Below are 21,593 nucleotides of genomic sequence, written 5' to 3'. Positions count from 1 at the left end.
TGAGGTGGTGCAGGCTCCCACCTTGGGGGTTTTTAAGAGGAGGTTAGATGACCATCTTGCTGGGGTCGTTTGACCCCAGTACTCTTTCCTGCCATGGCAGGGGGTCGGACTAGATGATCTGCCCAGGTCCCTTCTGACCCTAGAAACTATGAAACTACAAAAATATTACCTGTCTTGTTTGTGTGTTAACCTGGATAGACTTCCATGTAAAGTCTGTGCAGGAAAATGTCATGTAATAATAGTTAATCAACATGGAAAATACCAGTTGGGATGCTTGCAGAATCAGTCATCTCTGTCTATCTCCCATGACATTTATTTTTCTTCTTTAACACTGCAGGCTTTTACATCATAAACAAGTTTCATCGGTTATTCGCCTCTCACACCCAGCCCAGGGTTACATAGTTCTGTTAGGTGTGCTGTTGTTCTGCAGTAGATGGAATGCTGGAAAAATTCCAAGGGCTGTTGGTAAATACAGGGTTCAGTTTAGTAGTAATTGGTTTCTTCCTGAATTTCATAAATTAAGGTCAAAAGCAAAAGTAGTAAGTAGGAAGTAAGCTGTCTTCTGAAAATTATTTTAGACAGGATGCTAAGCGCTCACTCAGTTCCTTCTTTGCAGAAGACAGTACATTTTAAAACATTTGAAACCTGTAACAGCAGGAGCTGTTCATGTGTGACAAACTATCCAGAGAGTCGTCTTGTTGTTAAGATTAAGGCCAACACTGAAGAAGAGCCTTTTCAAGGGGAGGTGAGACAACTGCTTGTGTTGGGAGCAGGGGGTGCTTTACTGCCCTTCATCCTAAAAGGAGGCTTCTGCTGCTGACTGACCTGAATATGAGGGTCAGTCAGAAGTAATGTCTCCTAATTTTTATCTCCTAAGTAAACTATAGAGTGGACAGGCTTGCTTCTTGTAGACTTGCCTAAAGGAGTAACAGTAAACTCAGAGGTCTATGTCAAGGCCTTGAAGAAACTGAAACATTGCATGCAAAGAGCTCAACAGAGATATATCTAAGGTACTGCTTCTGCACTACAACACCTGCCCATGCACCAGCTTGTGCACCACAGAGGCAATTGCACTGTATGCTGCTCCATTTACCATCTTCCATATTGTATATATACTAGGGCAACATTTTGGGGATAAGAGAGAAGTGATGGAGGCTATGTGACAGTGGCTATGCACCAGTGCCATAGTGAAGAAGGCCATGACATATCTCTTTTGTTTTATCCAAGCAGTTGTTCCAAGAACATATTTATTTTTCACTATACATGATATTACATGTGAGACTTGGCTGGATCTAAGAAATTGGGCCTTACTGGACTATTTTAAAATGGTATAACAGTGGGGAGAAGGGGCCTTTAATGTTTTACCAAAGTGCTAAGGTCAAGAAGGAAGAAGCATTTTGTAGTCGTATGTGACAGATTTGTGTATGTGTGTAGATGCACATACATGCACCAAAATCATTTTTTATATTTCTTATCCCACGTGTGTTGCCTCTTCCTCTGATCGGGAAGTGTGTACCAGATTTACCAGTTTCCAGTTTTCATTTTCACATTGAGAATTTCTGAAGTATAGAGCATATGGATTCATTCATTCACTGCTTTAAGTTTTAACTTGTTAGAATTCATTTTTGGGGGAAAAAAAGAAAGAAGGGAACTTATTTCTACCCTTTCAAGGAGCTATAACAACTGTATGCCAGCTTTAAGTTATTTTTCAACAGAGACACAGAAGAGTGATGCATGTATGATATTTTCAGTGGGGACCTGGTGGTTTGCAAGAGCTAATGATCTTCTCTAGCACAGGGGCTGGCAACCTTTTAGGAGCAGCTTGCCAAATTAACGTGGCTTGCTCTGAAGGCAAATTTTCCCCAGCTGCCGAATTACTGCTGGAAGTTCTAATGCACATATGACTTGCTGCTGAATTGCCACTGATGTCTCTGCCTCCTGGACTGAAAGAAATCGCTTCACAAGCCACATTCGGCTTGTGGGGCTTTAGGTTGCTGACCTTTGCTTTAGAACACGATCCCATAGAAATATTATCATGTTATTTTTCCTTGCACAGATACCTGAGATCTAGGAGAGTGGATCTGTCACCTCTTCAGTGATTAGTGACTTGAGCCATTGTTTTCAATGGTGAGAGAAGGCACAAACTTCAGCATTAAACACACAAAAGCTGAATCACTTGACTCCAAGAAGAAATTCCCTCTCCAGTGAAGAGGTAGCTATTTCTCTGCAAGCCAGACACATTAGAAGGAGACCTGATATCTCTTGTGTGTCTGAACAACAGTTGTTAGTCTAAGTATTGTTTTTTACTGTCCAGTTGGAGAAGTGCCAACATCTTGCTAGCATCTCATGATGTTTCTTTTCATAAAATGAATGTTTGCAAGAGCACTTATCCTTCCCCCTCTTTTTTTTTTTTTTTTTTCCAGTGGGATGGTAATGATTGCATCTCAAATAGAGGAGCCAAATAGCAACAGCGGGGATACTTCAGTAATTTAGTTTTTACTGTAATATGCATCCAGATTGCCCGTGTGTGGGAAGTGTTTTGGCAAGTTAGTAGGATGTGTGATAGGGAGGTAGATGAATGATCACATCTCCAGTAGAACATGGAGCCTGAAATTAGCAGCCTGTAATTTGGAAGGTGTCCAGGAAAAGCTGTGAGAAATTTTATTTTGGATTTGGAATGAACCAGGAAAAGGGAGGAAGTTTGGTCTTGCATTGTGCCAAATCTGTGCTCATGCTTTATCCTCCTAATGATTTTATCCACATGGCTTTCCAAGCAAGTAACATGCCAAATCAAATTTGACATCCATGGTAGCAGTGAATTGGTTGGTTATTCTCTCCAGCATTTCTTGGTTTAATATTTATTATTTAGCTGTAGGTTCTTAAAGTTTTCCAGATCATCACTAGGATGTTGTCTTTTACTTGCTCCTTTTCTAATGGGAAGGGAAGATAATGGTAAATAACATGCAACAATTTGTATGCCATAAAAGTTCAAGCACAGTATTCTGTCAGACAGTGGCTGCCTCTTTAAGTCCTGAAAGGAGCTGGAAAGCTTTAATTGCAGTCAGAACACTGCATGTTGGCTAGGCCTGCACATGCAAAAAAAAAAAAAGAATGTGTGTATTGTTTTTAATATTCCACCTTCCATCTTCAAAGCCCTTTCCAAACTGGATAATTCTGTGAGGTATTACCATCTCCTTTATTCATTTACATTTTTTTAGTTCTTAAAGAGTTCTTTAAAATACCACAGTTTAAAAAAAAAAAACCCAAAAAACCCACACTTTTTTAAAGGGATTTCCAGACTCTAATTTAGAAACTTCAGGTTTGAGCTGGCGATCAATTGTAGATACCAGTGATGAATTTAAGTATCTGCTTGGGTAGTAGGTGAAGTCAAGGGGTAGGCAGACATTTACATTCACTGTTGCACCTCCAGTTTTTCACCCAGAGGTGTTTGTGGGTGCAAAGTTGTTGGGCATTAAAAAATGTAGTGATTAACTGTAAGAGATTTCCCCCCCACCCTGCCCCAGCAATTTGCATAGGGCAAAAATGTGAGGTTTAACACAACCTTCACTGTATCATGTCTGTTGGAGTACCATCCATTTCCTGTTTCCATGGAATATTCCCAGAACTTTCTTTGTGTGTTTATTTGAATAAAATCTGCCAAATTAAAACATGTCTCTGTGACAAACAGAATTTTCTTAAAGTGCATGCCAAGAGCACAAAGAATTTCCTATTTATTTTTCTAATCTGAAAGGGGTTCTAAATGGCAAACGTTTTAATTTAAGTTGTCACTTCTTTCTCTCACACCAGTGATACATTTAGCTGCAAAGAGAAGGCTTGTTTGAAAGCAGAATGAAATGTGCACATTTATTTCTTTTGCTGTTACTGATTTCTTTATGTGGAAGTACATTAGCTGAAAGTTGATACAAATATTTGTTTAGTTTGTCAGTAAAAGTTAACTTGGTTAAAAATGGTAGCACTCTGGCAACTTTTTAACTAACAGGTTGGTCCTGTAGTGATATAACTATGAGATTATTAAAATTGCAGGGGTGTGTTTGTGTGTTTTCTCAATGTTTATATATACAGTTTACTATGTGAACATTCATTTGGTTTAGAAAAATACAAAGGACAAAATCAGCTCTCCCACAGCTTATATTAAATAGTATCTTATTCATGATTTTTTTCCACTTGTTTTTAATGAAATGACTTCTAGGTACGACTTAAGTTTAAAATTAGTATGAGATACCTTGCAATAAGAACTTTTTTCCATGCATCATTCAGGAGTATGAACAGAATCCCTATCTAGAATTCACCGGCTTCTGCAAAAGTTCTCTTGAAGGTGAAGAACAGCATAAGCTATATCATCAGATACAGAAACCTTGGGGTTGGGGTCATCTTTAAATTATGTGTGTTCACAGAATCTGTAAAAAAAAAAAAAAAAAAAAAAAAAAAAAAAAAAAAAAAAAGACATCAATCTGAACTAGAACCTTTAGGCCTGTTGACAACATAAATATTAATGAATTGAGAAAGAAGAGCTATCTTTAGATAGCTTTAAAATGCTGTAGAGTTTTGTTTAATTCAAAACAGTCAGACTTTCTCGGAAAAAACAGTCTCTGAGGGTAATGGGTGGGTATCACTCCTGTTCCTTTAGGTGAGGCCCAAGAAAATTTTCCTAATGGCAGTTTACCTGATGGCATTCAATGCCGAGAAATGCAAGGTGCTCCACCTTGGGAGAAAGGACCCACACTATTCTTATAGGCTCAGCAGTGCTATGCTAGCTAGCACTGCATCCAAAAAAGAATTGGGGGTCATGATTGACCAACAAATGAATGTGAGCCACCAATGCGACACCGCAGCTGGCAAAGCAAACAATATTCTGGCCTGCATTTTCTGATGCATCTCAAACAAGAGCCAGGAAGTCATCCTCCCACTTTACTCGGCCTTGGTGAGTACTGTGTCCAGTTCTGGGCTCCGCAATTCAGAAAGGATGTGGAGAAGCTCAAGAAAGTCCAGAGGAGAGCCACGCAAATGATTAGAGGACAAGAGGGCAGGCGTTATGAGGAGAGGCTGAGAAATGGCACCCTTCAGCCTGGAGAAATGTAGACTCAGGGTGACTTGGTGGCAGCTTTTAAGTATATAAGGGGTCTGCACTGGGAACTGGGAGAACGACCGTTCACCAGAGCATCACAAGGGAAGACAAGGTCCAATGGTCACAAACTCTTGGAAGACCATTTTAGGCTGGACATAAGGGAAAACTTCTTTACTGTCTGAGTCCCCAGGGCCTGGAATAAACTTTCCCCAAAGGTGGTATAGGCACTTACTCTGGATTCCTTTAAGGAACATTTGGATGCCTATTTTGCTGGGATCATTTGACCCCTGCTGACTGTCTGCCCTTTGGGCAGGGGGCTGGACCTGATGGTCTTGCAAGGTCCCTTCTAGCCCTAATGTTTATGAAATCTATGAACTCTTATTTTTTTCTACATAGTTCTTCAACAAGGGTAGACACACATTCATGGTTTTGCTGCTTTTATCATTTAAAAAGAAATAAAAGAAAGAAAAAAATATTTTGGGCACTTTTAAATATGATCTAATGAAGGGATAGAAGCACAATATACACTCCAGCAAGAGAATAAAAGCACTATGTCTCTATCTCTTACAGATTGCATTTAAGGACCAGAATTGACTAGACCTTCTGTGTTGCATCTTAGTCTGAAAGCTTTATTTAAACCTGAAATGTCACCTTCAAACAGTGAGGAAAGCCAGAAAGCAAACCTTCTAGAGGTTTCTTCTAGAGGAGTGCACAGAACTGAGAGTACCACTTTCCTTTGATAACTGATTTGTCACAACAGTTCTGGCTGACTCAACATCAGCTCTCTGGGCAGTTCATGGGTGGAAGTAAAACTGGATTTTTTTCCAGTTTATCTTCTACTTGGAAAGTAATTTAGAGTAAGCGTTGTATGAAAGGTGCATTAGGTGCCCACATACCCGATAATGCAGGGGTGGGCAAAATGCAGCCCATGGGCCGGATGCGGCCTGCCAGACCATTCTATCTGGCCCGCGAGGCCCCTAAAAAGTTTAGAAAATTAATATTTATCTGCCCCTGGCTGCCTGTTATGTGGCCCTCAGTGGCTTGCCAAACTCAGTAAGTGGCCCTTTATAATAAAGTGGCCACCCAAAATAATTGCCCGCCCCTGCGATAATGACATAACATGAAAAGTGCTAGCATAGCCATTCAAGAAGTGTCCTATTTTTCCCCCCTTAAATGTTGAAGATTTGTCACCATTGGTAGGACCAGAACAGTGGCGACTGACTTACTTTAATTGATACTGTTCTAGTTAATATATTACATGCTTGTCAGTGTGCTGCATACAAGTTCAAAGCAGAGATTTGGGGAATTTTAACTGCACTGTAGAGCTGTACAGTTTGGTTTACATCTGTTAGAGCTATTATTGTAGGTTGTTGTCAGATAAAAATGATGAGGGTTAGACACAATTTTTTTTTTTATGAAAGCCAGAATTCTCAGATTCCATGAGCTACAGCTGTAGGAGGGACCTATAGTGTCTGGACCTTAATTCTGCCCACTAATGGTCACTTCAGATTAATTTGGAAACTGTTTTCTGAGCCAGTTCCAGTTTCACAAGACCAACCAGCAGTTGTTGTAATACACTGGCTACCTAAGGATGGAGATTAGTGTGCGGAGTCTGATTGATAAAGCTCTGTGGCTTGTGATCATCCAGTTTGAGAGAGAGGTGGTTGTCCTGGGTCTTACTTCTACACCTGAAATCTGAAGCAGCTCTTCAGCTGGAAATTCTCTGATGTTTGAGAGAGTAGATGGTAGGGAATTCAGCTTTGGAATTAATTCACTTCTCATCTTGCTTTGAAATAGCCCTACATTCAGACATTGGTTCAAAGCCTATTTTTTGTGAGTGGCAAGGATTTTTGTGTGTGGTGGGTTTTTTATTGGACCAGTGGCACAACTGGGATAGACTTAAACCAGTTTTAGCATCTGAAATATTAGAAAGCTTGTCTAATTCTGTCTCAGCCGGGCAGTTGGTCCAATAAGATGGAGGTTCCCACACTTTTTCTTATTGTGTATCACCTTCCATATTTACCAGGTGCCCATGTACCCCTACTAGCATACGGTTTATATTTTAACCTCTTAAATGTCATTTATTATTCTAATGAAAATGAAATCTGTCATTACACAATTTCTCCTGTGTATCCCTCAGAGATGTCTTGTGTAATCCCAGGGGTATGCATACCACAGTTTGGGAACCTCTGCAATAAAAGATAACATACACAAAAATCCTTGTCTCTTGCATGCTTCCTAGACCAGGAATCGGCAATATTTTTGAGCAGAGTGCCAAAAACACCTTCAACCTTGACTTGTAAGATGTTGGCATGCCAGGGAGAGGTGGCAAGGGTGCTGCAAGGGGTCCAACCCTTGTTTTGGCAATGCAGACCCAACCCCTTCCTGCCATCTGCCCTAAGGTGCACGTGCCAAACAAAATGCCTTTGCATTTTGGACACTTGGGTGCCCATGCCCCCAAGCATTTTGGACACTTGGGTGCCCATGCCAAGGGTTGCCTACCCCTGTCCAAGACCTTTATGGCTACAACTAATCCAGCACAGTCAAAACATGGAAGATATATCTTCTTGAGTATCATTTCATAAGGATAGAAGTGAGTCTCCCCGGGAAAATTTTTCTGTCATTCCAGAGTAAGTGAGCAAGCAGGTTTTTTAAGATTTATTTGTAATGTCTTTATGCTGTGCATTTTTAATTGATGGCTAGAATACCTAGAAGAAGGAGATGTTTTGGGTGTTCACTTGCATTAAGTTAAATGAATAAAATTTCCTCTCTGGCTTTCTTCAGCCAAAACTAATACTATGGGGATGATTTTGTGCTGCATATTGTATATGTTTATATACTATTGCATCCTTGTTATGAACTGTTGTGCAAGTAACACCCAGAAAACTATGGCAGGGCAGTGTTAGAAGGCAAATTATTATAAGATATAGGTTCAAAGGAATCTAAAATAGTTGGGTGCCCAGTTTACATTGACTTCCTTTGTAAGTTGGGCACATAATACCCTCATGCTGCAGTTGAAGATAGTTCTAATTATTCAAGTAAACTTCCTCATATACACAAGGCCAGTTCATATTATTTGTATACCAACATAATATATTACCTTCATATATTATAACAGTCATGTAAGAGTTAAAGTCTGAAGTGGTAGCCTGTGTGTTACAAGGAAATGTGTACAATTAACAATTATCCAAGATAAGGGGTTTCTAAAATAAGACTGAGTCTTTAAAACTTTCCATATGTCCCCACTAAAAAATAATCTAAAAAACCAGAGAGCAAACAAAACTATTCGATAAGACATGGATTTACCCACCCTGGGCTGTGTCTGGGCTGTGTCTGTGATTTCCTTCCATTCTTCCTACTTCTCAACTTCAAGCTGTTGTCTTGGGCCCATTGATGGGAAAAGTAATTCTCAGACAGCTCACCAGAGCAGAGGGTTAAGGCACTGAACTCATGGGATCTGGACTGAATTATTGCTCAGCTCACAAAGTCTGTAGGAGGCACCGTCTTGGAAAAGTTACTTAATCTTCCTTGGTCTCAGTTCTTCATTTGTGAATGTTGCTTCCCACCTTCACAAAATGTTTATAAGCATAATTTACCAATATTTGATGTTTTCAGAAATGATGATGTTGTGAGGCATATAAATGTTTTAATATATACGTGTGTGAGAGAGACAGAGCAGAGGAATTAGAGATGGAAGATACACCTACAGCTACTAAACTGTCTATATCAGTCTCTTCCACTTCTAATTTAGTGTGTTGCAGGTTCGCCTTTGTTTCTTCAGGGAAAAGTTAGCATGCTGGTTTGGTAATTGTGAAGCTGGACAATGAGGGCAGTCTGAATGTTTTTTTAACCTGCTAGCAAATGCCAAGAAACAAGGGTGTTATGAAAAATATACTTAACTAGTATGTGGTGGTTGTTTGCAGATGTAATAGTTATTACTGCAGTCAGCTGGGTTGCTTCTAATAATTACCATAGCAACTAAAGCTCAGAAAATACTGGAAATAACTGCTGAATGCAGCTTACGCTTTATAGTGCACATGGCCACTGTGTTACCTCTTTAGAATGTCATTGCATTCAGTTAAATGTAATGTATAATATGGAGGCAGTGCTTTATATTACTACTTTTTAGAAAGAAAAAGTGGTAGCTTGATGTTTTTCAATATTGATCTTTTTAAAATCTCACAAATGAAACAAAAATCCAGCAGACTTTCCTACTGAGACTTTCCTTTTTTTTTTTTTTGTTGGTAAATGTAGGTCCTGTCTCCATGAGAAAGCAACACTTTTTAATTTAATATGTAGTTTTGAAACTAGCCTGGTTACACCCAGGCAAACTTTTTATTTTGCCTGTCAAGTCTTATTTGAGTTTCTCTTAAACTTGACTTCAGCTGACTTCTGTCTTCAAAATGAAAAAAATAGCTTCATTATATGCTTTTGGGAATCTGCCTCTCTTTTTTCTTCTTCCTCTTACTTTTTAGCCCATAAAGGCAAGACTTGTCAGGGTTGTATATGATTAAGAATATTTTAAATTAAAAAAAAAAAACCCTCATATCTAGAATATGTGATCTCTTCCTCCCACTTGGCTTTACCTTCTTTTTCTGCTGCAATCGTAGTTATATATTCCAGCTCAGAGGGTGGAAAATGTAACTTTGTTGAAGCTGAAATGAGTTTGAATGGCAGGAATTGCTCAACAGGAGACTTCTCCCTAATGTTTCAGATATTTCTCTTTCACATGCATACATGTTACTTTCCGCCTGACTTTTCAAGTGGTGTTGGAACACCTGCAGCTCCTGCTGACTTCAGCACCTATGAAAATCAGGCTCCTTTTGAATACTTGTGTCTCATAGTGTGTTAATGGATGCCCTGAGGTACCAAAGCTTTAAATTGAGGCTAGGTTTAGGCTCCTGAGTAGGGCTTAATTGTGGGAGAGTTAGCACCTATGAATGACTGTCCTGTATAGCAGCTGCTTGTCTGGAGTCTCAAAAGTTTGGCACTGTCATTATAGTCCCATTTTAAATTCAACACCAGAATATATTTGTAAACGACTTGTATGTTTTGACAGGGTGGACAAGGAAGAGTTATAAAAAATGTTTTGGAATTCTTTATGTGTCAAATGCAAGTCCTTTTCTAAACTGAAATCCTTTAGCAGTTATGCATTTCCACTGACCTGTGGTATCATCCCATCCCATATTACATTGTTAACTGTAGTTACTACTTATGTTTTACAGGAATTCCTTGGCACTTGATACAGGCATGGCCAAATATTTCCAGTTCTGGAGGAGAGTGCTAACTTGGGGAGCGACTGTTAAGGCAAACCAAAAAATTTGCTGAGAACACCCATAGTGTGACAGGAAGGGGCAGCCTTCCAGCCCAGCAGCCATGCCTTTCGGCCTGAAATTGCGACGGACCAGGCGCTATAATGTCTTGAGCAAGAACTATTTTGTGGCACGGATCCGTCTGCTGGACAGCAATGTGATAGAGTGCACGCTCTCCGTAGAAAGCACAGGTCAGGAGTGCCTGGAAATCGTGGCACAGAGGCTGGAATTACGTGAGGTAAGGGTGACCCAGGAATGACCATCTGTCACTTGTAATTTGACACATTTTTAGCTCAAGCAATTTAGCATTTGGAATCTGTTTATTTAGAATCATGTTGTTCTTGGAGTTGGCCTGATCCTATCAGTGCATGGAACATCGGCAAACACATTCTGGTTGCATGAAAAATATGGGCAGTGTGCTACCTATGGCTTGTGCTGCGATTCACATTTACCTTTCGAAAGAACTTTACATTATTTTCAGAAGATAAAATGAATCATTTTATTCCTTGCCTGAACAACTGATGTTCCCACATCTGGGCACACATTCAATATTTAATCTCCTACTTGTGGTGAAGGTAGTGGCTCTGTTTTTTGTTTGTTTGGTTTTTGGGGGGGGAGGGGGTTGCTCTTATTATTTATTTATTCATTTATTTTAAAGGACTGCTTTTAAAAGACCAGAGACAGAACTGTAAAAAGATGTCTTAGAAAACGGTGCTAATATTATATCACACAGTCCTCTGGTTCTTGCATAGTTCTGATTCAGTCCTTCAGAGAAGCTAGAAATAAGCTGGATTTTTTTTTTTCATTCTTTAATTGTATGAATAGTTTTTATTTCTTTGATCATCTGTCGTGTGTTTTCCATTGATATACATTGTCTCCATATTTTGGTTTTTTTAAGGTTGAAATGAGTAGAGAATGAGATCATTCCATCAGTTTAATTGACCAACAACTCTCTGGGAGCCAATTGATTGTCGGATGTTACAGTCCAAAGTTATAGGCATGTGAAAAAATAGGGTTTACTTTACTAGAGCTCTTCAGAAAAGCTGTGTAAAGGGTGTCATGAAGACAGTCTTTCTGGTTAGAGCTCAGTAACATCGAGTTTCTCTTGATGTAACAACACTGATTTCAGTGATTCTACTAGTTGAATTACACTAGTGATTCTATTTAAACATTGTAATGCATGAATATTTCTGCACTTTGTCCCACAGGCCAGCCCTAATCAAGGTTAGATGCTTAGGGTTCCTAATTAGATGTAGAGACTTGGTTACCTCCCAAAGCTGATCCAGATTGCCTAATCACTTTTCAGTAAGGTGTCTTCAGCTCACCAACAGGAAATGCGAGGCCCAGAGGTGTGTCTGAACTCCTGCTGCTCCTCAGAAGATAGGTGTCTGACTCAGATGTGCAGGGAGGTGTTTCTATTGTGTCTGGTCAGAATTGTCCAGAGGGGGAGATGCCGGTCTAAACTAAAAGGCATTAACTCACAGCAGTGCTGACTTAAATATAAAACAGAATATCCTAAAGAGGAGCCCACCTTTTGCCCATTAGCCTAGTAGTTAGAGACTTTACTCCATCACATATCTGAGCTCTAGGCTCTCTCCAGCCTAAGGGAGTTGAACCCACAGGTCCCCCCCATCAGCAGAGAGTGCCCTAACCACTCTCTGTGATAGACTGCCCGAGGGTTTCCTTCATCCTTTCAGTTGAAACTGGCCCACAGGAATGGGATTAGAAAGATAGCAAGCAAAGTGGGGCTGGGGTTCCCAACCCATTTTCAGGGGAGTGTCCCCCTCATTGGGCTACTGCCAGCCTCCCTCTTCCTTGCTCTTCTAGATCCATGAATCTCGTTGTCTTGGTTGTCCTGTGGTACACCTTCCAAAAACTGGAAGGGTGGTTTGAGTCTCCTTCGGCTGAAGATGGTTTTGAAACTGGGTCTTCCCTTTTCTAGATGTGTATTCTTGGCACTAAACTATTGGGCAAAATATGAGTTCTTCCTCCTCTGTTTTCTTTTGAGCAGCATGCAAGCTTTCAGCATGCAAACAGTGACAAGGCTGTTCTGTCCTCATCTAAAGAATCAGGTACTAGGTGATGTTTATTATTTTCCAGAACCAATGTGGATTACAACAAGCGTAGGCAGAAGTTAGTCATGTAGGTGGCTGATCTGGGTCGGTTCTGAGCATTTGCAGGAGTCAAAGCCCCAGGTGCTTAGGGATCTAGATGTTTAGGCAAAAATGGAGGTGTCTACTGTATCTAGATGTCTGAGCAGCTTTGCAATTGTTGAGCAGGGTCAATTAAGATTACTTTTTTTCACTTAGTCAGAAGTTAGTCACCTCAATCTTGTTTGCATGTCTACAGGGTCATTTAGGATCTGGCCCTGAAATCTTTATTGCTTGATAAGTTTCTCAACCTGGATTTTCCAATAAGAACCACATGTCTTAAAGGAATTTCCTATCAACCCCTGCTGGCAGAAGGTCTGTTACAGCTTCTGGATTGACACGTTTCTCAAGTATTGTTTAAAAATATGACAAATTCATATGGCGTCACAGTAAGTTCTATACCTGGAGATTATGGTGTCACACATGGAAGAATATCAATAGCTAGGAATATTTATTTTAATCGATAGCAAAAAAAAACAACCCCCTCTTAAAAACAAACTTTGTTTCCAGACCAATTTAGACCATTTAGTAGTAATAGAGAATGAAGGAAGAACACATCCTGTGGATATGTGCACACATGTATAGGCAGAAAATGAGGCAAAAAGCAGCATGCTAAAGAGCAGTTTTTTTCATAAGATGTTATTAGCCTTTACATTTTGAAAGTAGCATGGTATATGGTGCATTTTTTAGTAAAGCTCAGAGTCGTATGCTTTGAGAAACAAATAGTGTTTTCTCTTCCACAGCTGTTGTGCAAGGTTCCTAGTCACAGTTTAATCAGTGTGGTTCTGTTGCTGGAGAGGATTTGGTGAACCAGCGTGGAGGTTAGAAGCCACCTGGGCAGCTTTGAGTGTAGTTCTTCTCTTGGGCTACATACCCACATTCAGATAATCTGAGAATTCTTCCAGGTTTGTTCTCCTGGTAGGAAAACTTATAGCCTCATGTCCAGACATATGAATGCTGAGCCCCTGAAGAGTGGAGAGTTTGCAATGCTGACACCATGCAGCCAGAGGGCCCTATGCACATGTCTCAGCATGATCCCCTAGTCTGCCTAGCAACCGATAGCATTAGTGCATAGGGCAGCCATTTTTACTCTGGAAGAGAACGGCTGAGCATCTGTACACTCGTGGTTTCTCCTGCAAGAGCAGCCACTCAGGAGGAATTGAATGAGTGTATGAGGCATTGGTTCCTATTGAGCTCTGCTGCATAGGCCGAGAGGAATGTTGGGCTGGCAGACCTAGCACTCTGCATTCCCATCTGCCTTTGGGAGGTGGTCTTTTGCTAGAGCTATGCAAAAGACCACAGTTCCATTTGGGGGTAGATTTCAAGATTTCAGAATCTGACTTGTTGCCAAACAGGAACAAGCTTCATAACTGTAGAAATTCTCTGAAAAGAATGGGGAAAATCATTAAAATATTTAAAACAAGAAGTTATTTCAGAATATTGGAACTGACATTATTTTTTTCAATGTTCCCAAGTTTTCTTCCAAGTGAAATATTGACAAAATTTAAGAATTTTCCAGCTCATTCTAATTTTTTCTGGTTCCATATTTTTATTGATGGGATATGGTTCTCCAACCCAGTGTAGTAGCAGTCACCAACCTGATCCATTATTGTTTTATGTTCTGGAGCAAGCAGAAAAGTTATTTACTTTTCAGCCTTAACAAAACATCTCTAAACCAAGATAGAGCTTTTCCAGGTAGACTGGGGATGGAGGAGTATGGTTTTTCTGGGGGGGGTTTAAGCCCAAAGAGCTGTGGTGTATTCTCCCTTTACCATCTAGGCCCAATGTTCCCTTTGTCTTTTTATCTTAAACACTATCCTCACATTTCCTTTACCTACGTTATTTATACATAATCCTTTCTTCAATCTGCTTTAAGATTGTGTGATGTAATTTTTAAAAAAATGTTGCGCTGTTTCATATCATAAACTGTATTTGTGTTCTTGACACATTTGCACGAGTCTTCCTATTGTATAATTTCCAGGTGTGCAGTAGTCTGTATCTTCAGGATCAGGAATAAATGCACCTTTCAGTCAAGATGATTTGTAAAGAAAATATTTTGTTAAAAAAACAAAGCTCTGCTGGCTTGAGTTGACTTTGTGCATTATTGTGGAAGAGCTGTCAGTCATTATCCCACACATGATTGAAGAACAGTATCTAATGGATTATGTATATTTTTATTTGATCTCCAGGGAATGCAGCACTGAGTCAGGGTTCAAACATGGGTCAGCAGAAAGTATGTATACCCATGTAAACTATTGAAAAATGTGTTTGAATCCTGTCTAGCAACTGCCTTAGCTAGAAGACCTGATACATTGACAACTACCAGTTATAATTAAAAAGAGCTTTAATGGTAGCACTGTCAAGGATTAACAGTACTAGAAATGAAAATGTAAGAAAGAAAAGCTACAGAGAAGATGCCATCAACCTGTATCTTTTGCACAAATTATAAGGCTTTAGAAAAAGACTTCAGTATAGTAGGACTTATTCTTTCCAATAAAAGAAGTAGTGAATATGTACTAACTTATGATTAAAATTAGTTTGCTGTACTTCCTAGTCACTTTCTTCTTTGTTTTCCTTAAGTGTATGCAATTCAGTAGTAATGCACTGTCTTCAGTGGCCAAGAGTTGAATTTGTTAATACTGAAGCGAGCACAGGAACTATTTCAACATTAGGCTACTTTCAGAAGCCTGAGATAATGGGCTTGTGCGTTATCACCAGCACCCTTTACTGAAGCACTCTGGGCTTTTCCTGGAAGGTGTCTCATCCTCGCTGGGCCGTATTCTGCAGCTGTGCTGTCTTGGGCAGGTCATATTGAACTTGCCTTGCAAACTAGGTAGGATAATATTCACTGTGAGCATAGATGGGAGACCTTTCAAGTATAGGCAGCTACAGTAAAAAGTACTGTTTGCCCCTGTAAATCAGCACTGAACTAATGCCTAGCCATGGGATTTGGAGTACTGTTCCTTAAGAGGGAATTTTTGTACTTTATACCAAAAGGATCTGAGACTCTCTCTCCCTCAGAGTTCATTTTTTAGTTGGCCTTCTGGCTGAAGTTCCACTGAGTGTTCTGTTTGGATCATCAGATTACTTTGAGGGAGGTTGCTTAGTCTGGTGCTTGTCAGCTGATGAGCTTCCTTAGGTTTCCACCTCCAGGCATTTCTGCCATTCTCTCTGATAGATGAGTGAGGGCATCTCCATTAGACTACAGGATATAGCAACGTTTATTTGTTGCAAAGTTTCTACAGGGGTCTTGTGTAAATACAGCTTCTGTTTTCACTGAATAATTTATCTTTTTACCCACCATAGCTTACTCCATAGGTTGCTTTTAGTTTGTTGTCCTTAGCTGACACAGGTTTCCTGATTTGTCTCTCGTATCTAACAAAAACATGCAGCTTTTAAACCAGAATGTGCTTGATAACACCAGCCTTACATATGTTATGAGGTATTATGTAGAACACAAGGCAATTTAAGAAAAATATTGGAGAAAAAAGTTACAGCCTCTTGCTTTTTAGAGCTCTTCCAGTATATTCAAGGCCCCCTCCACATGTTACACTTAAGGCGTGATTAACCAAGTAATCATTCCAGTCAAACCAACTACACATTCAGCCAATTAATAGCCTGATAAAACAAGCAATAAGCTACAAAGTTATTCCATAAAAATGTGTAATAACTTTGTACCTTGTTCTAAGCACTCCATTAATTGAATGTGTGGCCAAGTGCTCCTCTGTGGCAGGTAACCCCATTAATTGTGGGGCTCCCACCCCTGCAGCTGACAAGGCTTGCAATGGTGGCACCATAGTCAGCTGCAGGGCTTGCAGTGAGGAGAACACTGTCCCCTCTGTGAGTCTCCATGGGTGCAGGGCTCACAGCAGGGGCAGCAAGGAGAACGCCCCCACAGCTGTGAGATGTGCATCTCATGGTGTGCAGTGGTGGCAGTGTTCCATGCAATGGGATCTAATATGTGATCCCATAGTTGGGCCTCCTGCCATGCACATGTGACATGGCAGGAGGTGCAATTGTATGGATTATGCATTTGATCCCATTGCACCTTTACCTGTACATGTTGTGGGGACCCATAATGCATCGTCCTGAGAACATGAGCAACCAATGTTTACAATTTAGCCACAAAATATGTAGTGCATAGATAATAGTATTATACTTTGTTTTGCAGCCAATGTACCTTGACACTTCTAGAAGCAATCTAGAAGTTTGCTTCAATTACTAGTCTCAGTGTGGTAAGAGTGCTCACTGTTTCAGTTACTGCTATTTGTGACAGTGGGCTTTTGGTTCGTTGGTAGACTGGAAATAGTACTGGCACTTGGAAATGATCTATCAGATGGCTTTTTTGGTCATCTATATGAAATGAACTGTTGATTTCAGTCCTATCTGAGCAGACTGAGTCAATTGCCTAAAGGAAAAGACTGATACATCCCATAGCCAGTTCTCTGCGAGACAAGTCTCCATATTTGTAAATTATATACTGGTGTAAGAGTCTGGTAATCTTAGAGTGGGGGATGGTTGCTGTTTAAGTCCTTAGGTATTATAAAATGGTTGTGTCCTAAAATAAATAACATTTACTGAGGTGTTAAGCTGGGGACCTGAATCTTAGCTTCTTGGTACAGATTTCTATGATGGGTGTAGAAATGAATTCTCTGCACTCCAAGTGACTTGCTTTGTATCTTCTGTTTAAGCCTATACTATATCACTTTTTTTCTTCATCCCCACAAAGTCCACTCTACCCTCCTCCGGAGAAGAGGGCTGTGCACACATACTTCCACCGGTATTTTTCTTTATTTAATTGTATGAGATACATTGGACAATCTATCAGATCCACTGAAGCATATGAGGTACTTCAGACATAATGCTTGGTTCATTTTCCTTGGAAAATTGGAAGCAAGTCAGATGATACGCCCCCTTCCCCCCACCATTGTGTTACTGTAGCAGTTTTCCACAGTAACAAACCTGTTTTTTATCACTGGAAAAAAGACTTTTGCAGCTTTAAACCTGTTGGTTACAGTACTTATTTTAACTAGTTTTTTAATTAATCTAAATTTTAGACTCCATATCTCTGTTACTAGATGATTTTAAAATATTTGACATTGGTAACTTGGACATTAGCCTACTTTTTGGTGTCTGCTAATTTTTTAATATCCTTCAAGTACAGTACAGCATTTTCACTCAGAACTGTGCTATTTCATGTTGAGACTGAACTCTTGTCCTGCAGTTAGTTTCTAGAGTTCACGTATTAAAGGATTTCCCTTATAAGATAGTGAAATCTTTATACTTGTTTTTTCTGCCCCCCACACATTCCTTTTTCTTACAGTCTCCACTCTCCTCCTACTTCTGATTTTAATCTAATCTGCTATTTCAGTGAGTTAGTAAGAAAGAACATTTGTTCAAAAATAATTGCACATATGGAATGACCATATAGCAATGAATTTATTTTAACTAATTTGGGGAGGCGGGGTAAGCTTAGACTTTGAGGCACATTCTTTCAAGTTATTTCTGCCCATTCCTTTAGAATATTGAGAGAACTCTTATTGATTGTTGTCAAACAGGGAAAATCTTTTACTTCCATATATGAATAACAGTTTTGAAGGGAAAGGAAAAACCAAGTTCCAAACAGCCTTACTTTTAACAATAGCATTTTATTTTTGCTTAAATATACATTTTCAATGAGAATTTGAGGTGGTGGGAGTTTTGCATTTTTCGTTTTAAGGAACGTTCAAGTTATTTTCACTTCACAGGGTTCAAAATGGATCCATTTTCCATATTTTTCATGAAAATTTTTATTGCAACTTTTATCAAAAATACAGATTTTTTTTTAATCACTTAATACTGGAGGTAGCAGTGGAAATGAAGATGTTAGTTAAAATACCTTTAAATGCTGATGCGGACACTTATTCAGAAAGAAGGTGGCCTTAGTTTCCTAAAGTTTAATATGTGTTCATAGGCTTTAAATTCACGTTTTCATGTAATTCAGTATATTTTCCCAAATGTGGGCATGACTTGAGACTACTAACAAGAGTTGAAGAGGAAAATAGTCATAAGTGTCTAATCAATTTAGGAGCATAATCCTCAGTGACTTGGAAATTCACTGGGATTTGAGTAATTAAATCCCATGGATCAGTGTGTGTCAATTTTTTTTAAAGCCCTCTATCTTCAGGAAGATAACACCATTAGCTTTATTGCAGCTTTTCCCTCTGCATTTTTTAAAAACAAATCTTAATTTATAATCTTCCATGTTCCTTTACTGTCTCTCCAGCCACACCTCCAAAGGGAAGTATATCTGGAATTCTGCTTCCAGGATAAAACTGGGGTGTGTCTAGACTGGTCTTCAACAAAGATGCTGACTATGTCAAGTTAAATGGAGTAAATAAACTCCAAGAAAAGAATCTCCAGTGTGTAGATTACCTGAACTTTTGGTTTAGATCTTTAGAGTATGATCCTTCTTGCTTTGAGCATTGAAATAGTAATGCTGCCACAGCTGGTTTTTGAGGTTGCAAACATTGACTCAGTGGGCACGTCCAGATGTGTATGCACATGTGATTTGCAGTGCTGCAGACCCATCTGTGGCACCGCAAACTGCACATGCTGCACATTTAGGCATTTGCTGCACTGCTGATTTGAGGTGCAGAAGGTTTTTTTTGACACTGGGAGAGCCTGGTGTCAAAAAACCCGTGACAGAAAAAAGCAGAGTGAATGGCACACGTGGCACCAACATGCGCTCCCCAAAACTGGAGCCTGGCCAGCCGGAGCCATACTCCGGATTCTAGCCAGGCTGTGCATGCCCAGGTTGCTACTGGAGGACCCCAGGTAAGACTGCTGGGGCTGGCCCAGGTACTGGTCCCAGCCTCCCCTACCCCACTTGGGGCCAAAGCATGTATGTATGGGCATTCCCCAGCAACAAGTAGCAGTGGCACAACTGTGCTGCTGCTATTTGTCCCAGGGGAAGCACACTCGTCTGGATGCTCCCAGTGTGTCCATGCTCTTCCTGGCTAATATATCCTGGCCCTCCTAAGACACATTTTCTGCAGCATTACAATTCTGCATTAGGTGCTTTTGCATGTTGTACCCAGTTGCTGGAGATGCAATGATTTTAGAGGTGTAGTCCTTTCCAGGACCAACTCTTGTTTTGAGATGGTGTTTGCAGGGCATTGCAGTAGTTTGTCTGCCCTCTGTGGAGAGCATCGGTGTAAATGTCAGTCCTAAAACTGAACCTAGTTCTTCTTCATCCCCTGGTTTATTCCCATTCAGCAACTCTCATTTGTTTTACAAGCAATCCATTTTAATATACTTTTTTTTAAAAGGCCTTTTAACATGGCAATGAATTTTTTATGTACTTTTCCCCCAGATTTGAGGAAGTGCTCTGTATGAAGTGAATATTATTACAGGACGTAGACTGATTTTTATAAGAACTAGGTTGCATAATACTCTATGTTAACGATACTCTAACAATATACTATTTTTGGATGGATCTTATTCAGCCCAGATGAAAAATTCCCATTGACTGAAATGATGCAGAATCAAGCCTGAGGTCTTTTTCTCAAAATAAAAGCAGGGGAATAATTCCTCCTCAAAATAAAAGAAGGAGGAATTATGGTCTTGTTTTCAACTTTTAAGTCTCTCTGAAGTCTGCAGAAGTCTCAGCGCTCTTATTTTTTCCTGACAAGAGGAGAAAATCTTTAAAAAATGTTCTCAGCTATTGGTATAGATTGCCAATTCATCTGAAGTAGAGCAGAGAACCAGGCAGTGTGGAAGAAATTAAGGTTCATTTCAATTTTCCAGGCAAGGCTGGGTTTTAGTCTCTCTATAAAACTTGAAAAATACATTTCTTATTCCAACATAGTTATTTTCCTAACCAAAAATGATACTGCTTATTGTGAAGAGTTGCATGTAATTTTCATGCCTAGAAAGAAATAGGATTAGAACTATTAGTATGGTAGCTCAATAGTTTTTTGCTGGACTGCCTTAACTGGTGGTTGCTACTATTTAATGATTTGGGCCTTTGTCCTGCTACTGTTCTGCAAGGAGAATACCCTGTGTGAATAAATGACTGCACTGTCCACTGCAGTCATTGGGACTTTTACAAGTATGGTGAATATCCTTGTTTTTAAATGAGTACGTGTATAAGATCTGGAGTCTTTGTTTTAATTTACAGTTCACAATTTTCTTGTCTGGGAGTGTCTAGAGTATTTTGCTTTTACTCTAAAATTTCACAAACAGATTCTTTGCATAGGGAGAGGATGCATCTCCTCAGACCCCTCTACAAAATAAGTTTTGTTTCAAGTTTTTTTGTTAGCTGTCTGGTTCTAGTTTCTTTGAGCTGTGCAAAACTGGGTCCCTGTCTCTGCCAACAATGGACCTGATCCACAGCCAAGTGAAATCATTGAGAAGCCTTTCTTTGGCTTCACTGGTCTTTGGTACAAATGCAGTATTTGTTATTTGGGCGTGAAGCCTATGCACGAGCATGTCAGATAAGAACTGAAATCCTACAGATCCTTTTTAAAGAAAAAATCAGATATCTGTTTTGTAAATCATACATTCCGTCAACGCCATAATTTCAGCATAGCCATTTAATGTACAAGCTTGGTTAGACACTCGGAAGAGCATTGATACTCTGTAAGCTGGATTTCAACATTATTAACATCTTCAGGTTAGTCCCGAGAAGCAAAGGAAAACAACATTTAACTCTGGCTTTGCATATGGAGTGGAAAAATTGACACAATGCCATTTGCTCATAGTTGCATTTATGTCTTCAGTTGTATGTGTGGTCTTGGTAAACTTGCCCAGAGCGTATACTGACACTGTTTTACTTTATCTAGACACACTACTTTGGCCTTTGGTTTCTCAGCAAGAGCCAGCAAGCACGATGGGTGGAACTGGAAAAACCTCTGAAGAAGCAGCTGGACAAATTTGCCAATGAGCCTTTGCTTTTCTTCGGGGTAATGTTCTATGTGCCCAGTGTATCCCGACTGCAGCAAGAGGCCACAAGGTATGAGGATTCCTTTTGTTCACGCTGTTGATAATAAATCTGTAGTATAG

At 39.7% G+C, this 21,593-nt stretch overlaps 1 protein-coding gene across 3 annotated transcripts in view; it reads left to right on the top strand.

The window, feature by feature from the left end:
* Window positions 1-10,311: 10,311 nt before the first annotated feature.
* The window catches only part of PTPN14 (protein tyrosine phosphatase, non-receptor type 14), a 92,783-nt gene continuing 81,501 nt past the window's right edge, over window positions 10,312-21,593 (top strand). For 2 of the 3 annotated variants that reach the window (XM_006036221.3, XM_025192473.1), the window contains exons 1-2: window positions 10,312-10,636; window positions 21,374-21,543. In XM_006036221.3, the coding sequence (XP_006036283.1) occupies window positions 10,463-10,636; window positions 21,374-21,543 (344 nt within the window). In that variant the 5' untranslated portion in view covers window positions 10,312-10,462. Of the gene's footprint in view, window positions 10,637-21,373; window positions 21,544-21,593 lie in introns of those variants that run through there. The other variant, XM_025192474.1, reaches the window with a different exon arrangement.

This window comes from Alligator sinensis, unplaced genomic scaffold, assembly GCF_000455745.1.
Source record: "Alligator sinensis unplaced genomic scaffold, ASM45574v1 scaffold503_1, whole genome shotgun sequence".
NCBI lineage: Eukaryota > Metazoa > Chordata > Crocodylia > Alligatoridae > Alligator > Alligator sinensis.
This window is presented reverse-complemented; position numbering and strand designations above follow the sequence as displayed.